A 22,531-nucleotide genomic window follows, 5' to 3' on the forward strand; every position below is an offset into this window, starting at 1 on the left:
ATTTTTCCTCTGAGAGTAGAAACTCCCTTAAATGCACAAGAGAATTTTTCCTGGACCTTTGATTGCTTTTGAAGCCATGGCCACCTGTGCCAGACCACTGTAGTCCATTTTCAAAGCTACTATAAGTAATAGGATTTTTTTTTTTCCCCTCAGGTTGCGTTGCACACTTGCAGCTCACGAGAGGCCCTGTGGCCTTCCCAGGTGGCCCAGTGCCACCACTGTGTGGCACCGCTGCTGCCTGGGAAGCTGGCCTCAGGGAAGCAGTGCATTCTGCCACCACACGCAGCTTTCCCTGTGCCTTCCTCTGTCCGACCCCTGGTTTGTGCAGTGTTGGGAGCTGGGCGTTGATGACAATGGGTGTTTGAATGCTTTATGCATTTGTAACTCCTGAAGTGGATGAGCAAAAAGGGAAAACCAAACCCTAAACCTGCTGGCTCAGTTTGTGAGATACTGAGATTTCCAAACATGAGCGAGTTGCTGATGCCTTCAGTGTTGGCTGTGGGCTGAAGGAGTTGGGGAAGGTCTGTGCCTGGCAGGGTCTGGCCCAGAAACACAGAGGAAATATTAGCTGTCTGTTCAGCTAACAGAGAGTACTGCTGACGAAGAGGCAAAGCAGACATCAGACTGCTTGTTATACAAAGAAAACAGAGGCCCAAAGGGCTTTCAAGGATGATAATCAGAGCAACTTTTAAGAGTTTTCTGAGGTAGACCACACCCACCATTTCAGTAATTTCAGATTATTTTTACTTGAATTATTGTACAGCACCAGGAAGAGTTTCCAGTCGGTAATACCACTGATCCTCTTTGTGTTCTTGCAGCTTTAAAATACCCAGTGAAGCCCCATTTTGGAGGAAAGCTGGTATCTGTGGAATTTTCTGTTAGAAATAGAAAAACCAAGCTGTTGTATGCACAAGAAGGGGCCTCCAAGATTAAATTACTCTGAGCTGCACTTGCTCTCAGTCATAGGGAAACTCAGCCTGAGCCAGTCTTTTTATTTGAAAAAAATCTCCAAGCTTTCATGAGCTCAGGCATCCCTAACTGCTCTGTATGTGCGGGTAACTGTGACCCACATTCTTTAGTGACTTCAGTTGCTGTGGAAAGAAAGCACCTCAGTATGCTCAAGGGGTGGCTATTAAATGAATTGACAAATCTTCATATCCTTGAAGCCTCAGTGAAGGCATTAAGAGGATTATAAGGCAGGGAGAGATAAGGGTACGAGCAAAATAAAAATTATGCTCTCAAAATCCTAGGGAAACCCACAAGCTGTTGCTAGTATGACTGAAGGGCTTAGACCAAGATTATGAAGAGTGATTTGAAGAAGCCACCTCAATCATCATTAAAGAGGTGAGCCTTTATTTTAGGTTCCTGACATGGGGGGTGTTTGTGCTACCCGGCTGTGCTAGCTAAGTGTGTAGGAAGCAGATTACCAGCTGTGAACAGACGTACATTCAATGATATCTCCCAAAAGTAAGAAGCTCTTAAAATGCAGGTCAGATCTATGTAATTGTCCTGTTGGGTGGAACAAAACATCCAGATGTTCATCTAAACTCTCATTTGGGAAAGTGTCCCTCTTCACCAAAAGTACAAATTGGAATTACTGAGACAGAAGTATGTGCTTGAAGTCAGAGTCCATGATGAGAATGAAAAACTGTACAAATTTAGCAAAACTGTATTTTTACCAGTGCCTGATGTAAGCCTCTAACCCTGGTGCAGGTCAGAGAACCCACATTTCCAAATAACTAGAGGGGAGAGTTAGTTATAAAGTCTATATACTGGAGAGTATATAGTAGATAGATGCATAGTATCTAACTTTTGAGACTTAGCGTAGCATGAAGTGGACAGTGCAAGTAGCCCTCCTTTGAGATATTTTCTTAGTGTTTTTGTTTTAGGACATCTAGGATGAGGATACTGTTCATGGTCCCCTGTAATGTCAAGTGTAATAGTTCACAGACAGGCGTTACAGAACAAGAAAACCAGTAACAACAAGAAAAGCAATAACAAGAGTATGGGCTCTGGCAACAAGTGCAGGGTTCCTCAGTATTCACTCCTGTCGTTCTTCTTTTGTACCCTTTGGAAAATGTGCAGCAGCATAAAACAAAATAAAAAGTTGAATAAATTCTCAACATCTTCAAAACAGGAGTGTTCTGCCAACATATTATCAGGGCTTCCAGGACATTTTCTCCTCTGTTCTGGAGTATATGTGCTAGTAGCCAGGATTTGCAGGGGAGACTTTTTTCTGTCTAAACAGTAACAAAAACCTTTAATTTGAGTATAGCAAAGAAAAGAGAAATATAAACTGCTGGTAAATGTATTTTCTAACAAGTTGGGGTTTTTTCCTTCTAAAAAAATAGACAGATTATCTTAGCGATTCTGCAATGAAGATATTTTCAGTGCCTTTCGTTAGTGGTTTTAATCCATTCAAAAATAACAGCTAATCAGAAGAGTATTTAAAAGGGTGAAGTCAACTCTGGCACACATAATCAACAGTATTGAGAGTAGTACTGAGCTTACCCGAAGTTCAGAAGTTAATATAACTTTCTGTTGACTATCGTGGTATGAATTTATTAAAAAAAATTAAATTAGAGCCATATCTGACACATCCTTTTGCAAGTTTAGTATTGCTCTGTTGCATCTCCCTGTTGACATTTCAGATGTAGTATCTGCTAGTAGCTTATGTGCTTAGAAAAGCAGAGAGCTAGCAGGCCATAAATGAGTGTTAGGATAGTTGAATTAACACCTTCTCTGAGAGAGCAGTGGTGAGTGCAAAATTAACACAAGTGACCTACACTTTTATATTAGTTTGCTTTTGCTGATAGTCATAATTTGGTAGAAGAGTTGTCAGATAGATAAAAGCCTGGTACTGGAGATTGTTGAAGGGGAGTTAACAGGATGGGGGAGATTACTTAAGGAGATGCTTGAGGCAAGGAGCTTGCAACCAGTCATGGGTGGAGATGAGGGGTGGGAGCAAGTTGAGGAAGCGTATTGATGACTCTGGGTTGACGCCAGCATCAGTTCAGAAGAGTTGTTCTACCTTTGGGGAAGAAATGAATGACCCTAAGGGTGGGTAAAAATAAAAACAGAATATGATTATATGAGCTGCCAGAGCAGGCTCAGGAAGGTTGGAGGGTTTTGGTTGGACATAAGTGAGGCAGAGAAGGGTTCGGGTGTATTGGCTGATCATTGTCATCACATACAAGCTAAGCAAGACTCCCTTGGGGGAAAAAAAACCATATGTGATCTGATTTGAAAATCAGGTGAAGTCAAGGTGAAGCTGAGGAAGTTTCAATGTCCTTCTTTGGGCTGTGCCATTTCACATATGGCGGCCGTTCTTGGTCATCTGCATTCAGGAAGAGGGAGCTCAATTAGGAGCAACATGTTGCATTGGTATGTCAACATGAACACTCTTCCCAGAGGCAGAGTCTCTGACCTGTGACTGTGTTTTACCCAGAGCCAGGGAACCTTTCTTCCACCAGCAGTTCTCGCTTACTGTTTTCTTAAGGCATTCTCTTTTCCTTCTTAAGTCTTAGATTTGGCAGTTAACCAAGTTGAAAAGGACCCTTCAAGGTCAAAGTAAACAATATTTAAGAAATCTTCTAAAAATATTTGTTTCAGGAGGAGGGGGGACAAAGAGCAGCTGTTTTGGAGCAGGGTTCAGTTCTAATAAGGGGCTTTTTGCAGAATCATACCTGAAGTAATCTGGTCTTGTGCTCCAGCTGGCACTGGTCCTGCCCTTGTACCATGAGAAAATTGGGCCCATCAAATGCTATTAAGGGAAGACAGGCTTTTTAAATGCCAAAATACATGCAGTGAAAGACTTACATGGTATGACCTGTTCTAGTACTGACAAGCTATTTTCTTACTGATGACCTACCTTATGTGGCCTGAAAAACGTGTGGTTCAATTGCAGTCCAGTCATGATCTCTGTGATAGGAAAAGAGCAAAATCTGGAGTAGTTCGATGTTTTATATCCCCAGATAATCAGCTAGGTGAAGCCAGCAAAAGGATACTGCCCGTGAGTTACTCCAGGGTAAGATAATGATCCCATAATCCAGCATTCCATCCATGTTAAAATGCTTTACTCATGTTGAAATGCTTGCTAGACCAAGCCGAATGCAGTGTTTTAAGCATTCAGCTTGATCTAGCTTGTTTACCTTTATTAAAAAAATTAGTCTGTGAGCACCTTACTTTCTTCTGGCAGGTATCTGACTTGTTTTGGGCAGTAAGGACTTGACAGCATGTAGTGTGTGGGGGCAAGAATAAGGGGAGACATTGCTCCTAGGCACATCCCATGTTGTCAGCCTGTAGTCAGATATACCTAGAGCTCCCATGTTCAGCAGCTGCCTGCTTCTACTGAGACAGGTACTGACCAAAGATGCCCATGGAGGAAACAGCTGGTGTCCCCCAGTGCAGACTGCGTGGTGCACCAGGTGAATACCTGAAAGAGCAGAGAGATGGGAAGAACATGAGCATTGCTGAAATTTCTCCTCTCTCAAGTCTCAAAGTTAGCAAATAGCAACATTCCCAGGCTGCTGCTTCTAGGCACTATATTAATATGATCATTACCAGCTTCCTGCACTACTTAGTTGAAACCATGCATAATATTTACATTTCAAAACACTTATGTCTGGAAGTAAGGCCATTTTGTTACATCTCTGCTTATACCCCCAATCACATACCCCAGGGATTATGTTTGACAGTATTATGCTGCAGAATTTGGGTTGAGTTGTTTCCCCATGTGCCCCTTATAATGGAGTTCAAACTTGACTGTTTCATTGCTCATGTTATAATTATCAGGAACTTTTCTTTCTGTGATAAAGGACTTTGAGAAACAGACTGTGAGCCAGCCTGAGCTTCATGTTTCTCATACCCAGGTCTGCATTTGTTATGCAGTAATAGAACAGCTATTTGGCTTATTAGCTGGCTATTTATCTGATTGACTCTCCTAAGAATATGAAATGCTGTGAAATGTTTCAGAAAGAAAACAGTTTTCCAGATAAAGCTTCGCGCTGTCTCGCTGGAAGGGAAAATTTCAACCCCTTTGGATATGTTTTCTAAGCAGACTAGAAACTACTATGGAAACTCATGCAATAAGATAGGTTCTCAGCTGGGTTACATTGTCATAGAGAATCATTGCACAGTAAAAGTGTTACCTAACATCAGTGAGAAGTGGCATCCAAAATTTCTGTAAGCCCTGAGTTGCGCTGTTTCTGTTCCCTATTTGTTAGATAAGACAGCACCAACCCTTAAGCCTGCTGGAATAGCGTGAAGATTGAATTTATTTAGTGCTTACAGAGTGCCCACATGTTACAGAGCTGAACACCATAGGAAACCCCATGAAGAAACAATTTTTTTCTCTCTCTGAAACAGTGCGTGCTGCAAATAAATTAGCCTGAAGCCAGACAGTGAGCAGTGAAGGAAAAACAAAATGTTTACTCCTTAGCTGAGCTTCTCCATCCTAATCACAGAGCAAGGCAAGGGGTCCATGGGAAAAGTTTTCTGGGTAGCCTGTGTAATTTAGAAATGTGCGGAAGGCTGAACCAGTGTGGTGCAGGCAAACCTATTTCTGCTGTTCCGTAGCATTGAACAATTTGACTTTGCAGCACTAATGGAATCACAAAATACCTCAAGTTGGAAGGGACCTATAAGGATCATTGAATCCAACTCCTTGCTCCTTGCAGGACTACCTAAAACTAAACCATATGACTAAGAGCATTGTCCAGATGCTCCTGGAACTCTGACAGGTTTGTGCCATGACGACTTCCCTCGGGAGCCTGTTCAGTGACCAACCATCCTCTCAGTGAAGAACCTTTTCCTAATGTCCAATCCGAACTTCAATAATGTTGTATTAATATTAGTCATTAAACTGGATGTATGCTAATGAAGCCAGAAGGTCGTTCAAGTCAGTCTTTTGCAAGCAACAACAGCAAAACCAGCCAATGCAACATTATCTGTCATTTCCTTAACAGCCCATTATAAAACAACTGCCATCTGCCTGCCTGCTATCAGGGCTGCAAAGGCAGGCAGCCGCCAACATGCAAAATGAAGAAGTACTGCACTTCTTCCATTATCAAGATGAGAGTTCTTTCTATTATCCTGTTTTTTGACATCTCTGAAGGGATATGGCCTTGAGGAGAGGAGGCAGCCTCTTGGGTCTGTCTGGTCACTGTCACCACCAGACAGCTATGTAAATAGAAACCCCTCTTGAATGAACAGAGGCTGTGAGTTGATGAAAGAGAGTTCATAGGTTGCCACAGTTAGACAGCAAGGGACATTTGAACAACACAGAACCAAGAATGTTCCCAGAGGAAACAGCTATGAAATTTTTCATTTGGTTACGCAGCTGCTCAGAGTTTGTGTTCACTTCATCACTCGCATAAAACTGGAGAACCTCCCAGATTGCCAAGAGGAAAAAACAAGTGAAGGCAATGCTTCACCCATGAAGCACTTGTTCTGCTGTTTTGTGTTAAATGGAGGAGAAAATCTACCACAGCATATGAGAACGGCAGCTTTGTACAACTGAAGCTAGATGTTTGATTTGCTGGGCAGTGCCATCTTTTGTATTTCTGGAAATAGAAGCCTACTGAAGATTGCAAGGAAACAAATCCGTAAAGAAGAGCTGAATATGGAGGCAACTGCTCTGGTATTTGAGTAGTACTGGAGTAATATCACACCAAGCATCTCCAAGCATGCATTAATTTTCTCCTTACATTATTTTCTTTTCATATGAAACCAGTGAAATACTGTCTGAGTCAGATAAGAAAGGTAGCTTTAGGTCTATAATTTTCTATAAATGAAATTTGAACCTGATTTTGAACCATGATTTTGAAGATAAAGGAGACCTTGTCTTTCAGAAGTCACAGGAAACAGTTAAAAGATCAAGAATCTGAATGCTGTCAGACTCATAATTAGGATAATAGTAACGTCTGTAGAGGACTAATGTTGTGCTTGGGTCAGAATGTGAAAGGCAGAGGGGCATTTCCTGGAGATGGTTTAGGAAGCTACTTCCACATGTGCTTGTTCTAGTTGAGAATGGTACTCATGTAAATTTTAAGTGCATACTTAAAGCAGAATTCATATTTGAAGTGATTTGGGAAATGTACGTAAGGAGACAGAGCCTGACCTTCGCAAACTGCTGTAGATACTGAAAATAGGTCAAATAAATCATATGTCCTGTAGCTAAATGATTCTCAGCTACATGTTTAGAGTAGAGTTAATTTCTAGATTCAGATGTCTAAATTTAGGCATTCATATTGTAGCTGCATAACATCAATACCATAGCTTCAGTGATGATCTAGTCAATACCAAGGCCTGGAGAGGTATTCAGCCCAGTCTAAATGAAACATCTGCATTTGGTCTGCTGAAGCATTTTTTACATCCATTGACTATGATGGGAGCAGTGACACCTAGATCACATAGCAATCACTTTCTGTGTAGGCAACTAAAAGTGCATATCAGATTCAAGAGCTGAATCCCATTCCTAAAGTTTAGTGAGATGAACTTGTCCACAGTGACAGACTATAAAAATGTTCCCTGATAATCTGGAGATGAGAACGTGCTAACCTGGAGCCAGACATTTGTTTTATGGAGCAATGAAACACTCTCCATTCAACAGAAGTATTTCTGTTGTTGTAGTGGAGTCACCAGTTGAGCAGGATTGGGCTGCTCTAACCTTTTTCATTTGTATTATTGACAGTGTTCTTAATCTGTCAATGTTTAGCATGAGGAGAGGCTCATCCCTCTACTTTATCTATGCCACCATTGTATCATTAAAGAAAGATGGGATCCATACCAAAGTGGCTCATCCTCTGGACCAGAGAAAGAGATCAGGGCAGTGAATAACACCAGGACCAGATTAACGCTTTCTCCAGCATCTGTGCATGGCATGGTTTGGTCACCATCGCCCACCACAGTTCTCTCTTTATGAGACTGGTACCTGGAAAAACTACCTCGGAGAACCTGTATTTTGGACCATTTGAAAGCTGTCTTTTAATAAACAGAGGGAGCAACTGATGGTCTGAGTTATCCAAGAACTTGGGCTGATCCCCTGACTCTAATATGTTTAGTCATGCAGTATTTCCCTGTGGTCTGTCTCTTGGAGCAATGTTCTGATGGTTGTCTTCTTCGCAGTGCTGGTCTGACTGAGGTGGAGTAAGGAAGTACAACACTGCACTTTTCCTTACTCAATGAGTACTAGTTTTCTGGAAATAACAGTGCTATGGTGGGAAATGTTTAGTTTTCTACGACACTTCATCACAATGGTATTTCTTAGTAATCCCCTTTTTCTCCCCAAACCTATCATCTCATGGTCGTCTTTATTTTCTTACAGGAGGAGCTGGGCATTGCCTGTGAGTTGCTGGAGTCAGACTTCCTCAAGTGCAGTGTGGGATTTCCTTTCATGAGATCGAAATCTAGGGTAATGTTGTGATACTTGCATTTGAAGAGTGATGGTCTGTTCATCTCTGTCTCCAAGGAGTGGCTGGAAAGGCAACTGCTCTGTTAAATGTCTGTGATACTTTCTGTAGCTTTCTAACCCGGATATCCAAGCCTTTCACAGTTACAGAAAGTAGCTGCCCTCTTTCTCACCAGATAGAGCCAATGACAGTACCCTGTGCACTGAAATACAACGGTCTTGAAAAATGATGCAAGAGTTGCAGCTACAAAAAACTTACATATCTCCTCTGCAGAAAATTAGAAGAGGACTCTCTGTCTTATTTATGTTGCCTTATTCTGGTTTTATTTTTGTCTTCTGTCACATAAAGTGCAACTGAATTTGTGCAAATTACAATGAAAATGTCTTAATGACTTTTTCATATTATGGTCTCCTGGTAGCTTTTAAAGACGATTTTGTTCAGTAATAGAAGATGAACTCGCTCATAATTTTTAGAAATCTAGCTGGGTTCTGTCTGTCACTAAACTGAGCTGTACAAATGACCAACCCAGAAAGGTGAGAAGATGAGGAATAACTTCAGGATGACCTGAACACAATGAGTCTGAAATTTTTCAGAAAATTTCAGTTTCAAAAACTAATCCTTTTTGTTTGAATTCACATATCCTTAGACCTGGCATGAAATTTTTTGTTTTATGTGTTTTATTGACTGTAACATACTTTTATGAAACATTTAAAAAGATTTTAAATGGAATGGAAAAATAAATGCAGTAGCAAAATAGTATCTGTAATGTAAGAATTTCAGTGTTTTGCTTCAGAATAACATAGTTGGGTAATCTTCAGGTTTTTTCCAGCAAGCCATTGAAATTAGCATGAATTTGGAAACTGTTTCACTTGGCCAAAAACTGTTTTGGAGTTAGGTAGAAAAGTTGTTGCATGGAGAAGTTAATGTAGTGCTACAGTGGTCATCAAAGGAGATTCTCTTTTTGAAATTAGCACCTGATTTTATCCGTTATGATGGGTGGCCTGAATGCTGCTTTAGCTTGTGCTGGTTGCTCCAAGTCTCTGTGCAGGTTTATGGTGTGATCTTTATTTCTCCAAACGATCTCTTCACCAGCAAGTAACATACAGATTGGTGCTTAGGTAGTTTCAGGTAGTGATCCCATTATACTGGAAGCCTCTTCCCCTGGCAGATGATCTCCTCAAGAAAATCTTTGAATGGCAATTCTACTAAAGGCCTTTTCACAATGAAAAATCGGACTCTCCAGTATTTGAACAGAGACACAATTGTTAAGATTTAAAAGCTACTCTACAGTAGAGGAAGCTCTCTAACATGTATCAAAATACCCTACTTTTGTACAGCTAAGCCAGTAAAATATATGTGAAGTTTCAGGATAAATACATTTTAAAGCAATATACAGTGTCTCTAAATACCGCTTTTTCTTTGCGCAGTATGAGTTCAGTGTGATCTTTGACACAAGCCACTTGTCTGGGCAAGAAGAAACGCTTACCTTCCTTGTCACTGCCCAAAGGTAAGGGAACCTTTGTATGTCTTGATGACTTGGATATTCTTTGTCGTATGAAGTGTACATTGCATATGCTTGACAGTGATGTGGTATTAGTTGTAGACAGGTGTATGTGTAGTAAATGAGGTTAAGTTACTGGGGCTAAATGCATATATTTTGGTAATACAGAGGAACCATGTGATCCAGCTTCCTGAAAAATGAGGTAGAATGATACTTAGGCTTTCTTTGCCAGGCAATTGCAATTCTGAAGGAGCATTTTGTGTTCTCAGTCAGAAGGCCCTTGTGTTTCTGTGCCCATCCCTTTGGGCCCCGTATCAAGCTCAGCTCAGCTGCAGTTGACAGTCAGCACCAGGCAGACCCATTTGTTCCAGCATTTGAATGAAATAAGCGTGCTTGGATGCAAACCAAAAAAGATAAATGCTTTCATCAGATGGTCAGGGATCTCACTGACAGTTTCCAAAGTTGCATGTCTATTTTTGCCCCCTCTGGATCTTCAGTGAGCTATGACAGACTGCGTGAAACAGCTGAATAGGGTACTTCCCCAAGGGCACTTGGAGCAGGCATTGAAGTAGGGTGATGCCAAGTATGCATGCACAGGGATTTTATCTCGGGCAGAGTAGAAGGTGTGATGCGTGCTCTGTGCCTCCTAAGATGATGTGCCACAGAGAAGCAGACTCCGCAGGTGATTCAGTCACAGACAGTGTCAGGGTGTGTATGGGAACTGACGGTAGCACAGCTGCATTAACCTGGGCCATGAACTGCTGCTCTGACATGCTGGGGGTGTGACTGGTTCCTGCTTCCACTTACTGTGTAAGTGGGCCAACTTCGTACTCTCCCGTGTCAAAATCAGGATCTCCAGCCTGAATTCTCCTTCCCAATTTGATCACACCTCACTGACTGGCTGGATATGAGAGACAAGATGCAGCAGTTGCTGAGTGACTGCTCTCATAAGGCATAGTCCTCCCCTGCAGTAACAGCTGTAGGTGGGAACAAGATCCTGCAGCACGTGGGGCTGGTATGAAAGGCTGAAAGTGAGATCTCGCACCAGAGAGGCAAGACCATGTCTTGCATATTAGAGAAGTTCTGTTCTCCAGGAGAAGTTCATTGTGTGTTCACATGATCCCATGATGCTTCTAGGTCAGGAAGATGCATCAGTATCTGCTAGGTGAATGCTAGCTGGTGCAAAGATGGGTCAGCACCACTTTAAATTTGTCTGGCCAGTGTTTTCCAGATTGTACCACTCATTTCCCTGCCATGGATAGCACAGAGCTTTCCTCTATAACCTCACTCCTCAGATTTCTGTGCCCTACCAGTGAGAAGGGTTAGTCAGTGCATTTAGATGGAGCAAAGAAATAAATAGGAGTTTGTACACGTAGTACGAATGCTCAGAGGGGTTAAGAAAAAGTTTCTCATTTCAGAAGGATGGGTGGGAGGACAGTTGTGTTTTGAAGGATTCAGCTGAACCTCCAAAGACAACTGTGCAGGTCCCAGTGCTGATTTCCCTCATTTTCTCTGTGACTTTGGGCACATTGCTCAATTCCCTTGCTGTCAAGTAAGTGTAATAAAATCTTTCTACCACAAGAGTTGCAGGAAGCCCTGGGGTAAAGTGAGTGATAAGGAAATGCAGAGGAAATGTCTGTGCTGTGGCCAGACTGCAATGAGTGGGCACATTGTTTCCACACAAAACTGGAGCTAGTTTGGCAGAAATGGCTGGACGCAGAGAAGCTATGCCATGCTGTCATGGGAAAGTAAGTATTGCCCTTCAAGTGGCCACTTAAGCCTGTCCCTTGAAGCTGCAAACTTGGCAGTAGCATCTGTAACAAGAGACTGGTTCAGTAGTGGGAGAGATCAATTGGAGAAAGAACTAAACATTATGTTACGTTTAGTCTTTTTGTTTACAGAAAAAACCCCAACAAACCTTCTTTTGTGCTTCCTGGCATGAACTGTTTTTCTAGAGCTAGGTTCACTGAGCTATATTCCCCTTTTCCGACAGTACCTTTGCTCCATTTGAAACAGATAAGCACATACCCATGAACCCTGTACAGAATCTACTTGCTTATTCTGCTTGCCACCATGGTATCTCAGTATTTGTGTTGGATGAGAAACATCTCTATTTTGGACTCTTCTTTGAGCCTATTCAGAGGAAAAGCTTTTATTAAGAGTTTTTTTCCTGGGACTGAAAGTTTGTGGGTTTTTCCATTTGGGCCATAGTTTTATTAGCAGACATGACCAATGTGTCAGTTGCAGAAAGCTGAGCTGTATCTATGCATGTATGTAGCCAGCAGGCTCTGTTTTTGTAATCTGAGCAACTCATCATCTGCATGGTATCACTTGGGATGTTACTGCCTGCTGTTGCCTCAGTGATACTGTCCTTAAATCAATAGGGTCCTCTCTTTTGTTTTGCCAGTTTGATTTGTGAGTAAATCCAATGAACTGCAAGGCAAAAGTGATTCCAGAGTCACTGCTGAAGAAATTGGAAATTTATGTAACATATCCTTCAGAATTGGTCTTCTGAGCTGTCACCCTCCAAGCAGACTCACCATCAGAATTAGAATAATTACAAGTTTGTGTGTTGGACATGCATTTCAGGAACCTTTCCCAGACTTCGTACATAAGTGTTCACACTGAAATAAATTGACTCAAATGAGATGATTGCTCACTTTTCTTTCCTCCTTCTGCTTTTGACCAGTTGAGGCAACTGCCTTTGAAAATGTAAAGTAGAAGTGCTTTCATTTTGGCAACTAAGTAGAGGAAGAGGGGATGCAACTGCTGAGAGGTTATGGCCAGTTCAGTAGGAGGGTCTCACCCAAAAAGCTGCTTGTAGTGGCACCAAGTTGGTGCTGTGGTACAATGCAGGTACAATGAAAGCGCAGTTTCATTTACTGAGTCAAGACGCTCTGTGCGGTGTGCATATCCCTCCCAAACTGATGTACAGTCAGGCTGGGAGAAAATGAACCCTTGCATTGGAGTCTAAATGTCCTTCTTTCTCTCCACTATGTATGATGGCTGCTGTAGTTTTGCACTGCTGTTTGAATTCATACATTGCTCCAAGATAGGTTTTTTGGTGTGACACTGCTCATGTCACAGCCACAGAGGAGCAGCCACAAAACACGTGCTTTATGTGTGTGCCCTCTCTGATGTGGGTGAACAAATGTAACTCCTAATCTTTAAGAGGCTTCTTAAGGAGAGCTGACATCACTCAAATAGAGAGGCTAAGAGTGCAAGGCAGAGAGATGGTAGCTGTGAAACTGTGTGATATATTGCAAAGGCTGTCAATTTACAGCATGTTTATTTTTCCTTTCTGGCACAGTGGAAACCTAGAACACACTGAATCTCTGCATGATAATACTCTAACCCTCTCGGTGCCCCTGATGCATGAAGTGGACTCATCTATCAATGGGTAAGTACCAGTCACCAAACGAAAACAACAAAAATAATAATAAACCTAATAATAACATTTGAGTCTCTTCCAGTGAAAAACTGAATTCTTCTCTTTGTTTACATGTAGCCAGACTGTTGCTTTTTCCCTGTTTCCCAGACTCGGGAAATACAGACAGCCTCCTTTATTATCTGGGAATTTTATTTGTCATGCCTTTCATTCCAACACTGTACCTCTTTCTCACTCCTTTCTGGCTAATGCTAATTAGTTACCATCACATTTATAGTAGGTATTTTAGTGATCATATTGGAATGCACATGATTCTGTAGATATGATGGACCTTAAAATAAAATAAAAAGAGAAATCACATCTTGTTCCTTAGGGCATGTCTTTAAGGATATGTTTGAGAATCACCAGGCCAAAGGTCAGGGTCAAATGTTCTGGGATTTTAAGGAGCTCGGTGGAGTCTAGCTGTTTGCCTTTCTGTTTAATTTCACAATCAGAATTCACTTCTGCTTCTGTTCATTTTCCCACTCCCTCTGCTCCCTCATCTGCGAGGTGTCTGAATACCAACTGAGGAACATCACTCACCCTTTGACTGATATACTTGTTTAACACATAGCTGTGGTCCTCTCCCTGGGGCTGCACATGTGCAAGTTCCTGCCTTTGTACCCAGGGGTCTTCCCTTCCACTTCTGCATTACAATCTTAAGTCTAGAATGAAAGATTTGTGGTCAGTCCCACCAGACAGACCATCCTCTAGCATAGACAGTGCTCGAGTTGGAATTGGGGGACCTGGTTACTGGAGGTGAATTAGCATCCATGTAGACTGAAAAGTTGACATTCATTCCTAAACTGGGGAAGCAAAAACTCATCAGCAGTGTCCCCAAGAGGTCAGTGTCTGTTTTAGCCACCATTTATGGCAACCCTCAGGAAATACATGTTGTCTAAATGACCAGTGCAGGTTGGCATCAGTAGAAGTCAAAGATTCCCTTGACCAGCATGCTACATGTGTAGGAACAAAGTTGCCTGCACTGACATGTGATTTGGCTGAAGAAGAGCTGGGTGAACTCAGATGCATGGCCTAGTCTGGGTTTTACCACATAAGGCTGACTTCCCCTCTTGTTGCATAGAAATAAAATCTCTTAATTACTGCCACAATAGTTGGAACGGGTAGAAGATATACTTGAGCCTGCTCAGAGAAGAGCACTGTCAGACCTCACAAGTTGACTAGCAAGGACAAAAGTCTCCTCTATATTGAGAGTACAGTCTCAACAGCGTGTTCTGGAGGTTTCTGAATGCTTTCATTGTTACAGATTGTGTAGAAATTTAACTCTGTATCCCTTGCTTCTTGATGCTTTGATACAGATGGATTTTTGTACAGCTTTACAGATATGAATGCTTTCATCTCTGTCTTTAGATCTCTGTCACCTACAGAATACTGCATGCCAAAAAACCTGATAAAAATTGGGCTCTTTTCTTTCTCTTCAGAATGTACTTTTTTAAGCACAAGGTCTCTGAATTTATAAGCCCCACCCAACTGACTATGTGGATTATTTTTTCTTTCTTATAGACAAGGCTTAGTTAATTCAAATTCACAGAAATGTCCAACTACCAAGGAAAAGTTGGGTTTATTGCAGGGCACAACATTCCCAGGCATGGTAATATTAGTAATACTCTTTTTTGGACAGTGTATTTTTAAAGCTTATTTTTATTAGCTGTCCTGCATTTGAGTCTACAAGAGCAAACTTCATCCTTACTCATAAATAGCCCAGAAGGGCTTGTACCATGTTTGGGAGGAGCCTTCTGGCACAACGCTGTAAATGGGAGGAATAAATCTGTCTCTCACTGTTTCCCCCTAGCAATCCCTGGCATAAGAGGCAGGCAGGAAAAAAGGATATGTATGTGTGTATAGGATATATATAACCCTAACAGGCTTAAAATCCTGTCTCAAAAAACTCTGACTCAAAAGGACAGCCTGGGAAGGAAGCAGAATTTTAGGCAGTCCCTCGCCAAGGTTTGTCTGAAATTACACCAGGACCCTTTCCAGCCAGTGGAGCAGCCTGAGATTAGAAGGAGGCACAAAGGATGCTTAAAGCACTCTTAGTCCTCTTCTGCATAATTTCCAGGTACCGTGTTGTGCTTCCAAGTCTTTCTGATAAAACCTTACTGCGTTTTACTTTGTGATAAGAGTAGTCAAGGAGACTTGGCCTGTGCCACTGTAGTTGAAAGCACGTTATATCCCTCTCTACTCTTCCCTTCAACCATCTGCTAATCATAAAGGTAGTAAAGCTCAGATAATTGAAGAAGTGTTTATTCCTGCAATGCTATGTAAATGGTAGATAAAATTGAAATGTTACTTTAGTTAATATGTAACTGAAAGTATTCCTATTAGTAACTGTTCCTTCAGATTAACTTGGTAGTGCAATGATTTCCCGTGTTACACAAGCTATAGGACTTGCACAAATCATCCATGGCAGGGGGCCCTGGAGAAGAGGTTTTGTGATAGGAAAGGAGAAAAAGAAATAAGATAAGTAATCAAAAGAAGTCTACTTCAAAGATGTGATGTTAACCTGGGTCAGTTGAGATGCTGCTTGTGTAGTCTAGTGCTGTCAAGAGGAAATCAAATCACAAATAATAGATCAATGTAACATGGTCCCATAGAATGTCACATGACCAGAAAGCAAGGGGTGCAATTCAGCTTGCCACAAATATATTTAATTTTGGTGACAAATGCAGCTTACTAAATCTGTGTCTTGATCTTTCAGAGAAGTCTTCCCTACTTCATTTTTCTACGGTGATTCTGTGGAAGCATCCAACTTTGTTCAGTTGGAAAACCACGAATGCCTTTTCCAGTCTCTCAACTTCACACTGCAGGTAAAACTGATCCTTATTTTGACTGCTTTCCTGCTTGACAGCACATTCTGGTTTTCTATCTCTTTTATTCTGAGTGTGGTATGGGCTTTGGCACATGTTTCTGAATCACAGTACGCTGTGCAATGCATTCTTGATTAGATGCCATATTTACAGCATGCAGGGATAATATATATTTCCTTATCTGAATATATTATAACAAGAATTGCAAATAGGACATCTCACTTCCGTAGGAATGAAACTGCTACCATTTGTTTCTCTTTTACCTTTCATCACATGCTAAGTAAAGAGCTCTAGTTACTCAAGTGCCACATCTTGGATGCAGTCACAAGTTCAGAAGGGAGGAGTAATTCTTTTCAGTGGCATGGTCATTGAGCAGAGGAGTGGCAGCTTTTATCCATGAGAACAAACACATACCCGTGCAAGGGATTCAGACTTGCTAAATGCCCTGGTATGAAAATGTTTATAGCACTAATGATAAGAGTACAGTACAGGGAAGAGACTGTGACACTAAAAAGACAGGTGTGAGAAGGTTTCATTAAATGTCTCATAGATCTCAGTATTATTCAAGTATTATCTATAGATTACACTTCACATGGCAGTTAGATGGGTTCCTGATGTGGCAAAATAGATGGATGATTTATTATAAAAAACTCTTGTGATGCGGCCAAAATGAACTTGTCTCACTACCGTGACTCTATTGCAAGCGCTTCAAATCCTTTCTGACCGCTAGATGGAACTAGGGAATGATAAATCATGCAGTGGTGGGGGAATCATTTATTGTGAAAAATAGTCTTTCGCCTTTTTTCCCCCCTTTCTGTTCTCCTAGGCATGGATGCCACTCAGCTCATAATGAATAACACATGTCTGCCTCCGTGGACAGACTGTGGTCCAGAGCAATTAAGCCCCCACTGTCATGCAGTGCCCTTAGCTATTTACCGAAAAGGAGTGAAAGCAGGATTTCAGGACATTAAAGCTTTTGTGAACCAGGCTATTAATTCTTGTGATTCTGATTTTGTTCTTGAGGGTTTATAGGTCTTCCCCTCCCTCCCCCTCATAGCCAGTTATTGGTTAAAAACAGATAAAGAACACATGTACTGATGCTTTAACTAGATGCATATTTTCAATAAAACAAAGTGATAACATATAAGGGAGAGAGAATCTCTATATTGGCAGAGCCACCATTTGTCCTGCCCCATCCTCTTGTCTCATGCACACCCTTACAAGTTGCAACATTAATGATTTTTTTCCATATAGAAGTAGAAAATTATACTGTAACGAGTCACAGATCTGCTCTTCAGTAACATGGTAAACCTCATAACTGTGTCTGTCGGAGAGAAAGGGTAGAGTTTCATAATGGGCAAAGCATGGGTTCTATCACTGCTTAATTGTTTTTAATGATTTGCCTGCCATTTATTAAACTTCTCCAGCAGAGAAAAGTAGTAGTTTCTTAACCAAGAAAAAGAGATGATTTACAAAAATATGGGGCTTTATAGCTGTTTTTATATGTGAAAATTTATACCAGGTCCAGTGTTAATAAGGAAACAGATCTATGCATGATTTTGGGAAGGTAACAAGATGTGCAATGAAAATGTCTTTTCTGCATTAACTCTTATATCTGATCTCAGTGAGATAATCAAGTTTTTTTAAATATCTAACACACAACATTGTATTAGTCTTCCACACAGCATTTATCATGCTCCATTGTAGTAGGATTTCTTCCCCTGTCTGGAGCCTCAGGGTTTTTGTAAGGATTTGGCATTGTGAACCGATTCCCTTTATCAGTCAGGCATTTCTTCAAATTTAAACAGTGTTTGAAGAATTAAAACCTGTTGGTTTTAATATTTGTACTTTACATAATTAACAACTGCTTGCTACATCTTTTGACAGACTGTCTGAGTGCAGATAAATATTCTAATGGGCTTAATGTTTTTACTGTATGCACTTATATATGTGTTCTTAGGAAAAATATTTCCTGGTTGTTTCTAATAAAAAAATGTAGATAGACATGGAAACTTATTTTCATTGAAATTTTTCCATGGATTGTTTCTTTTCAGCAAAAACCCACAAATTTTTGATTTTTCACTGGATACGCTTCAGTGGTGGACTAGAAATTCTTTGAGTTTTTGTTGAAAATTTTGGGGGGGGGGTGATAGAAAGCCAATGTTTCCCACTAAGAGTTTCATTTAATTGGAAACCCCAGAACTTGAATGGAAGTTGTTCACATGCATTTCCTGGCAACTCACTCAGCAAACCCGCAGTCCAGTAGTCACAATCATCATTACTTTGGCTTCTGCTCCATAAGGAAAACATATGCAGAATATAATGCAGTGGTTACCAGATGGGAATGAGAATGTTAACTGAGACAGCAGTATTTCTTAGAGTCTTCTGGATGGTATTACCAAAACACTCAAAGAGTACTAACAGTGACTCTGTATATAAAGTAGTAGTCTCATGCTATTTGTATTGATGACTGGCAATTATCCTGCAAAACTGCTTCTCACTTGATATATGAGCTGTGCCTAAAGACTGTTAGATAAGCTAAACCTTTGACTTCATCCTGATACTTACAGAAGAAGTCTTAGTCTGAAGATATTGAAAAGCTTGCATAGTATTTGAATTTTTTTCAGATTTACCTATACTCGCAGCTCTGGTTCTATAGTAGTTTCCCATTTATGAGCAGTCATATATGTAATTTTTTTTTTTTTTTTTTTATACATTTGTATTCATCTTTGTTGTATAGGTTTACAATGCTGGACCAAGCAGTCTCCCTGGAGCTTTTGTTGACATTTCATTTCCAAACCGCCTCTCTGCCACTGGAGCTGAAATATTTCATGTTCAGCAAATGATGGTGAGTACATTATGATGTGTTCTGAGCCCAGAGAGGCACTGAGAGCTATTGATGACTGAAACAAAAGAAGTCCAGCAGAACTAGATTAATCAGTTGCTTTTTTAGATAATAAAAGGTCCTTTGTATCTGTGGCCAGATCATTACAAGTAGCTGAGCCCCTCCAACTGTTGACTGCTGTCCCTCACCTAGGGCCAGCAGCTGGTTGTGTGTTCCTGGTTTCCTACAATGCAGTGTGAAACTAGGTCAGGCTAATCCTGAAGGAAATGTCGAGAACACTTCCCTGAGTCACACCTCCAAAGAGGATTGAGTCTTAATCAGTCCTCCCTGATTAAATGGTGTATGTAATATCAGCAGGATGTGTTACCAAGCTGACTCACATTCCCTGTTTTTTTCTGTGGTTATCTGCAAAAATGCTAGCTAGGTCTGAATACATTATTAATATCTATTATTCTATAGATATTTTCTTATAATTTGCTCTTTTTGACTGTTCTTCTAACAAATGTAAGTAACAGAGAAATTTATTCTTTCAATGCAATGTTTTTCAAAAGATGATTTTGTGTCAACTACAAAGAAAATCCAAATGAATTGTGGTAAAGGAGACACATTCTTAGATTTCATTTTGAATATTTAATCATTACTTTCAAAGCTTTTGTTAAACCACTAAAATACCATCATTTATACTGTGGTGGCCAAGAGAGGGAAACCTCAATACTGAGGTAAATTTATTGCTGAAATTCAGAGTAATCTGTCTTTGTGAGATGGAACCAGCGTTTTGGGCTACTTGAAAAGAAGTATACTTTCTTTCTTGTTAGCTACTTTTCTAGCCTTTTGGCTGAAAAGTATTACCATCCCTCATACACGGGTAATGGTGTCACTGAATCTGTGTAAATATAGATGCAATAAGACCTTTCTAAGCAGGTTTCCAAGATTTGTGCTGTTGAAAGGTACAAGATAAATATATATATATATATATATATATATAGCTTATAGATGGGCACTAAAGACAGAATCACTGAGAAACAGATTTGGGATATTGTATGAGGCACCAGTATTGTACAGACTGAGTCAATTCTCCAACGAGACTGAATTAATTCTCCAGCCTATGTCTCATTTTCCATGGCCTCATATTTTAATGTTTTATTTAGTCCAACCTTACATGCAGAAGATCACCTTCCCTTCGAGACATTGCCTGTCAAAGGATCATGACCCGTTTCCTTGTCCCTTCCCTGGTCTCTGTGTGCTGTGGGAGAGGGTGTGCGTCTGCGTTCGCAGCAGCAGCAGAGAGGTGGGAGTCTCCTTAAGAGATTTTGTCTGCCCAGATGTTGGTGTCTCCTCCAAAGTCAGTCATCCTATGTATTCCTATATGGCCAAGAGAGAGGAATAGAAAACTCAGCCCATCTAACTTAGGGTGTGATGAATTCATTCTAGGCATTGCTTGTTTCTCTGTGTTGACTGTTCCAAAAGTCTGGGCAAATTGTCTTAGACAAGACACCTGGTTTGCATGCTTGAATTAGCGGAGGTGTACACTACCCACCAAGTGGGCAAGGGCTAATTTCCAGGCATAGTTTGTCATCATTTCTACACAAGACCCTAAGTTACACTGACAAGCATGGGATGGGCTATGTGGTTTTGAATAGCTGTTAGAAGAAAAACAAGGCAAAAACCTTAAACCTTGCACTTCACTTGTTTTTCATTGCTGTTGTACCTCTGATGGCTTACTTAAAGGAAGTCCAGCTGGGTAGTGTGGTCTTAGGCACTGTGCTAATAAATACTTGCAGGTTTGTATCCCTTTTCCCCAACAATAGGTTGCATTTCCCCCCACATTATTTGACATCTTTCTTCTATTTTGCAGTTTGTCTTTGTAAAAATTTCAAACTGCTGTTGTGAGACCTATTTGCATTGCAGGCTGGAGAGTGGTAGTAGGCAAGTATGGTTTTATGAGGGATGTCTGCATGATACACTGGCATACTCTGGGTGTCATTCCAACCACTGATTTGGGGTGTATGGTCAGCAGGAGTCTAATACATGACTTTTTGAACACCTCTGACATGTTAATAAATGTTATCCAAGCAAATCCTGTCTGGGATAGTGGTTATCCCTGCTTTACAGATAAATAATTGAAACACCAAATGGTTTGCCTGAGGTCACACAGGAAATTTGTGTCAGAGCCAGGCACTGAACCCATGTCTCCCAAGTCTTACTACTGTAAGAGGAAAAGCATCCTCCTCTCTTTCCTCCTGCCCCTCTCCCACTGAGTTTTTATTGACTGAAAAGGGAACTAAAATCATGGAGCTTTTCATCTTTTCACAGACCAAATATACTTAAACAAACAAACAAACAAACAAAACCTAAAAGTAGCAGATTGGAATGGACTTTGGAAAATGGGTAAGAACAGCTGCTTTTCAAGAGCATTTTTGTGAGCATAGTCATTAAATACTTCCAGCTTTTGCTTATTTTGAGCTTCCCAGAATCTAGACTGCAGTAAAGGTGATAGTATCCTTTCAGGCAGTGCAGGTGTTTCTGTAATTATACCTTCATACCTATAATCCAGCCATTCTAGGTGTCAGCATTGCTGGACCTTTCAGAATAGCTGTCATTAATACAGAGGATTAGGAATTGTCATTTATCTGTAACTGAACCTGTTGATACAGCATTTGGGATTTGATTACATCATGGTTTTGTTTTTTTAAAGCCAATAATTCTTTTGCCACTTCTCTGATATACAATGCAGCAGTGAAACTTATGGGCGAAAATGCATAGTAAAAACGTTAGAGTTTGTGTCTCTATACCACACAGGATAGTGCCAGGAGCTAATTCCTTCATATTGACTGATTTAGTCTTTCAGGCACAAAAAATAATAAAAGGAAGAGAGTCACATATGGCCCACTGGAACGGTCTGTATCTCTGGGAGGTGTTAATAGGAATTATTATCTTGCTGCTCTTAGAGGAAATGACAGCCCTCATGCTTCCTCTGTTCCTGTTGCTCTAAGCTTTTGGCTTTATTGCAGAAACTGCTTTAAGATTTTCTTCCAGAGAAATTCAGGTCACAGAGATGTTTTGACATTTGGAGTTCTGCCTTAGAGATGTTCAGACGCTCTTCAAGGGGTCTTGGGAGTTTCTGCAGCACTTCCCCCAGCAAAACCCCCAATATATAAAGGAAACAAGTCAACAGTAAAAGCCAGAAGTAAAAGAAAATGGATAATTGAAAGAAAACTAGGGGGAAAAAAAAAGTGAACTCCCTTCCTATCAGAAACTTTAAACCAAAAGGAAATGCTAGAAATTTTTAAAGTTATTTTAACCAGGGAATTTCACCATTGACATTGTTTTTACATAATAGACATTCAAATTCTGCAGTTGTAAATGATATTTTGGAAGCAGATAAGACAAATTAGTACTTGTTTGTTTTTATGTATTTTTATATTTGCTTTCTTGCAGAGACTTCAAGCCAGGTTAAAAACATAATAAATTAAATACCTTAGCTTGTTGGTAAAAGTGTTGTGATAGGAACAGTATAGG

General features: G+C 40.6%; 1 protein-coding gene across 1 annotated transcript in view; it reads left to right on the forward strand.

Moving 5' to 3' along the window:
• The window catches only part of ITGA9 (integrin subunit alpha 9), a 230,582-nt gene that overhangs the window by 163,454 nt on the left and 44,597 nt on the right, over positions 1–22,531 (forward strand). The window contains exons 19-23 of the mRNA XM_069770014.1: positions 8,327–8,413; positions 9,839–9,918; positions 13,223–13,312; positions 16,059–16,167; positions 18,908–19,015. Coding sequence (XP_069626115.1) covers positions 8,327–8,413; positions 9,839–9,918; positions 13,223–13,312; positions 16,059–16,167; positions 18,908–19,015 — 474 coding nt within the window. The remainder of the gene's footprint in view (positions 1–8,326; positions 8,414–9,838; positions 9,919–13,222; positions 13,313–16,058; positions 16,168–18,907; positions 19,016–22,531) is intronic.

This window comes from Haliaeetus albicilla, chromosome 2 (genome assembly GCF_947461875.1).
Source record: "Haliaeetus albicilla chromosome 2, bHalAlb1.1, whole genome shotgun sequence".
NCBI lineage: Eukaryota > Metazoa > Chordata > Aves > Accipitriformes > Accipitridae > Haliaeetus > Haliaeetus albicilla.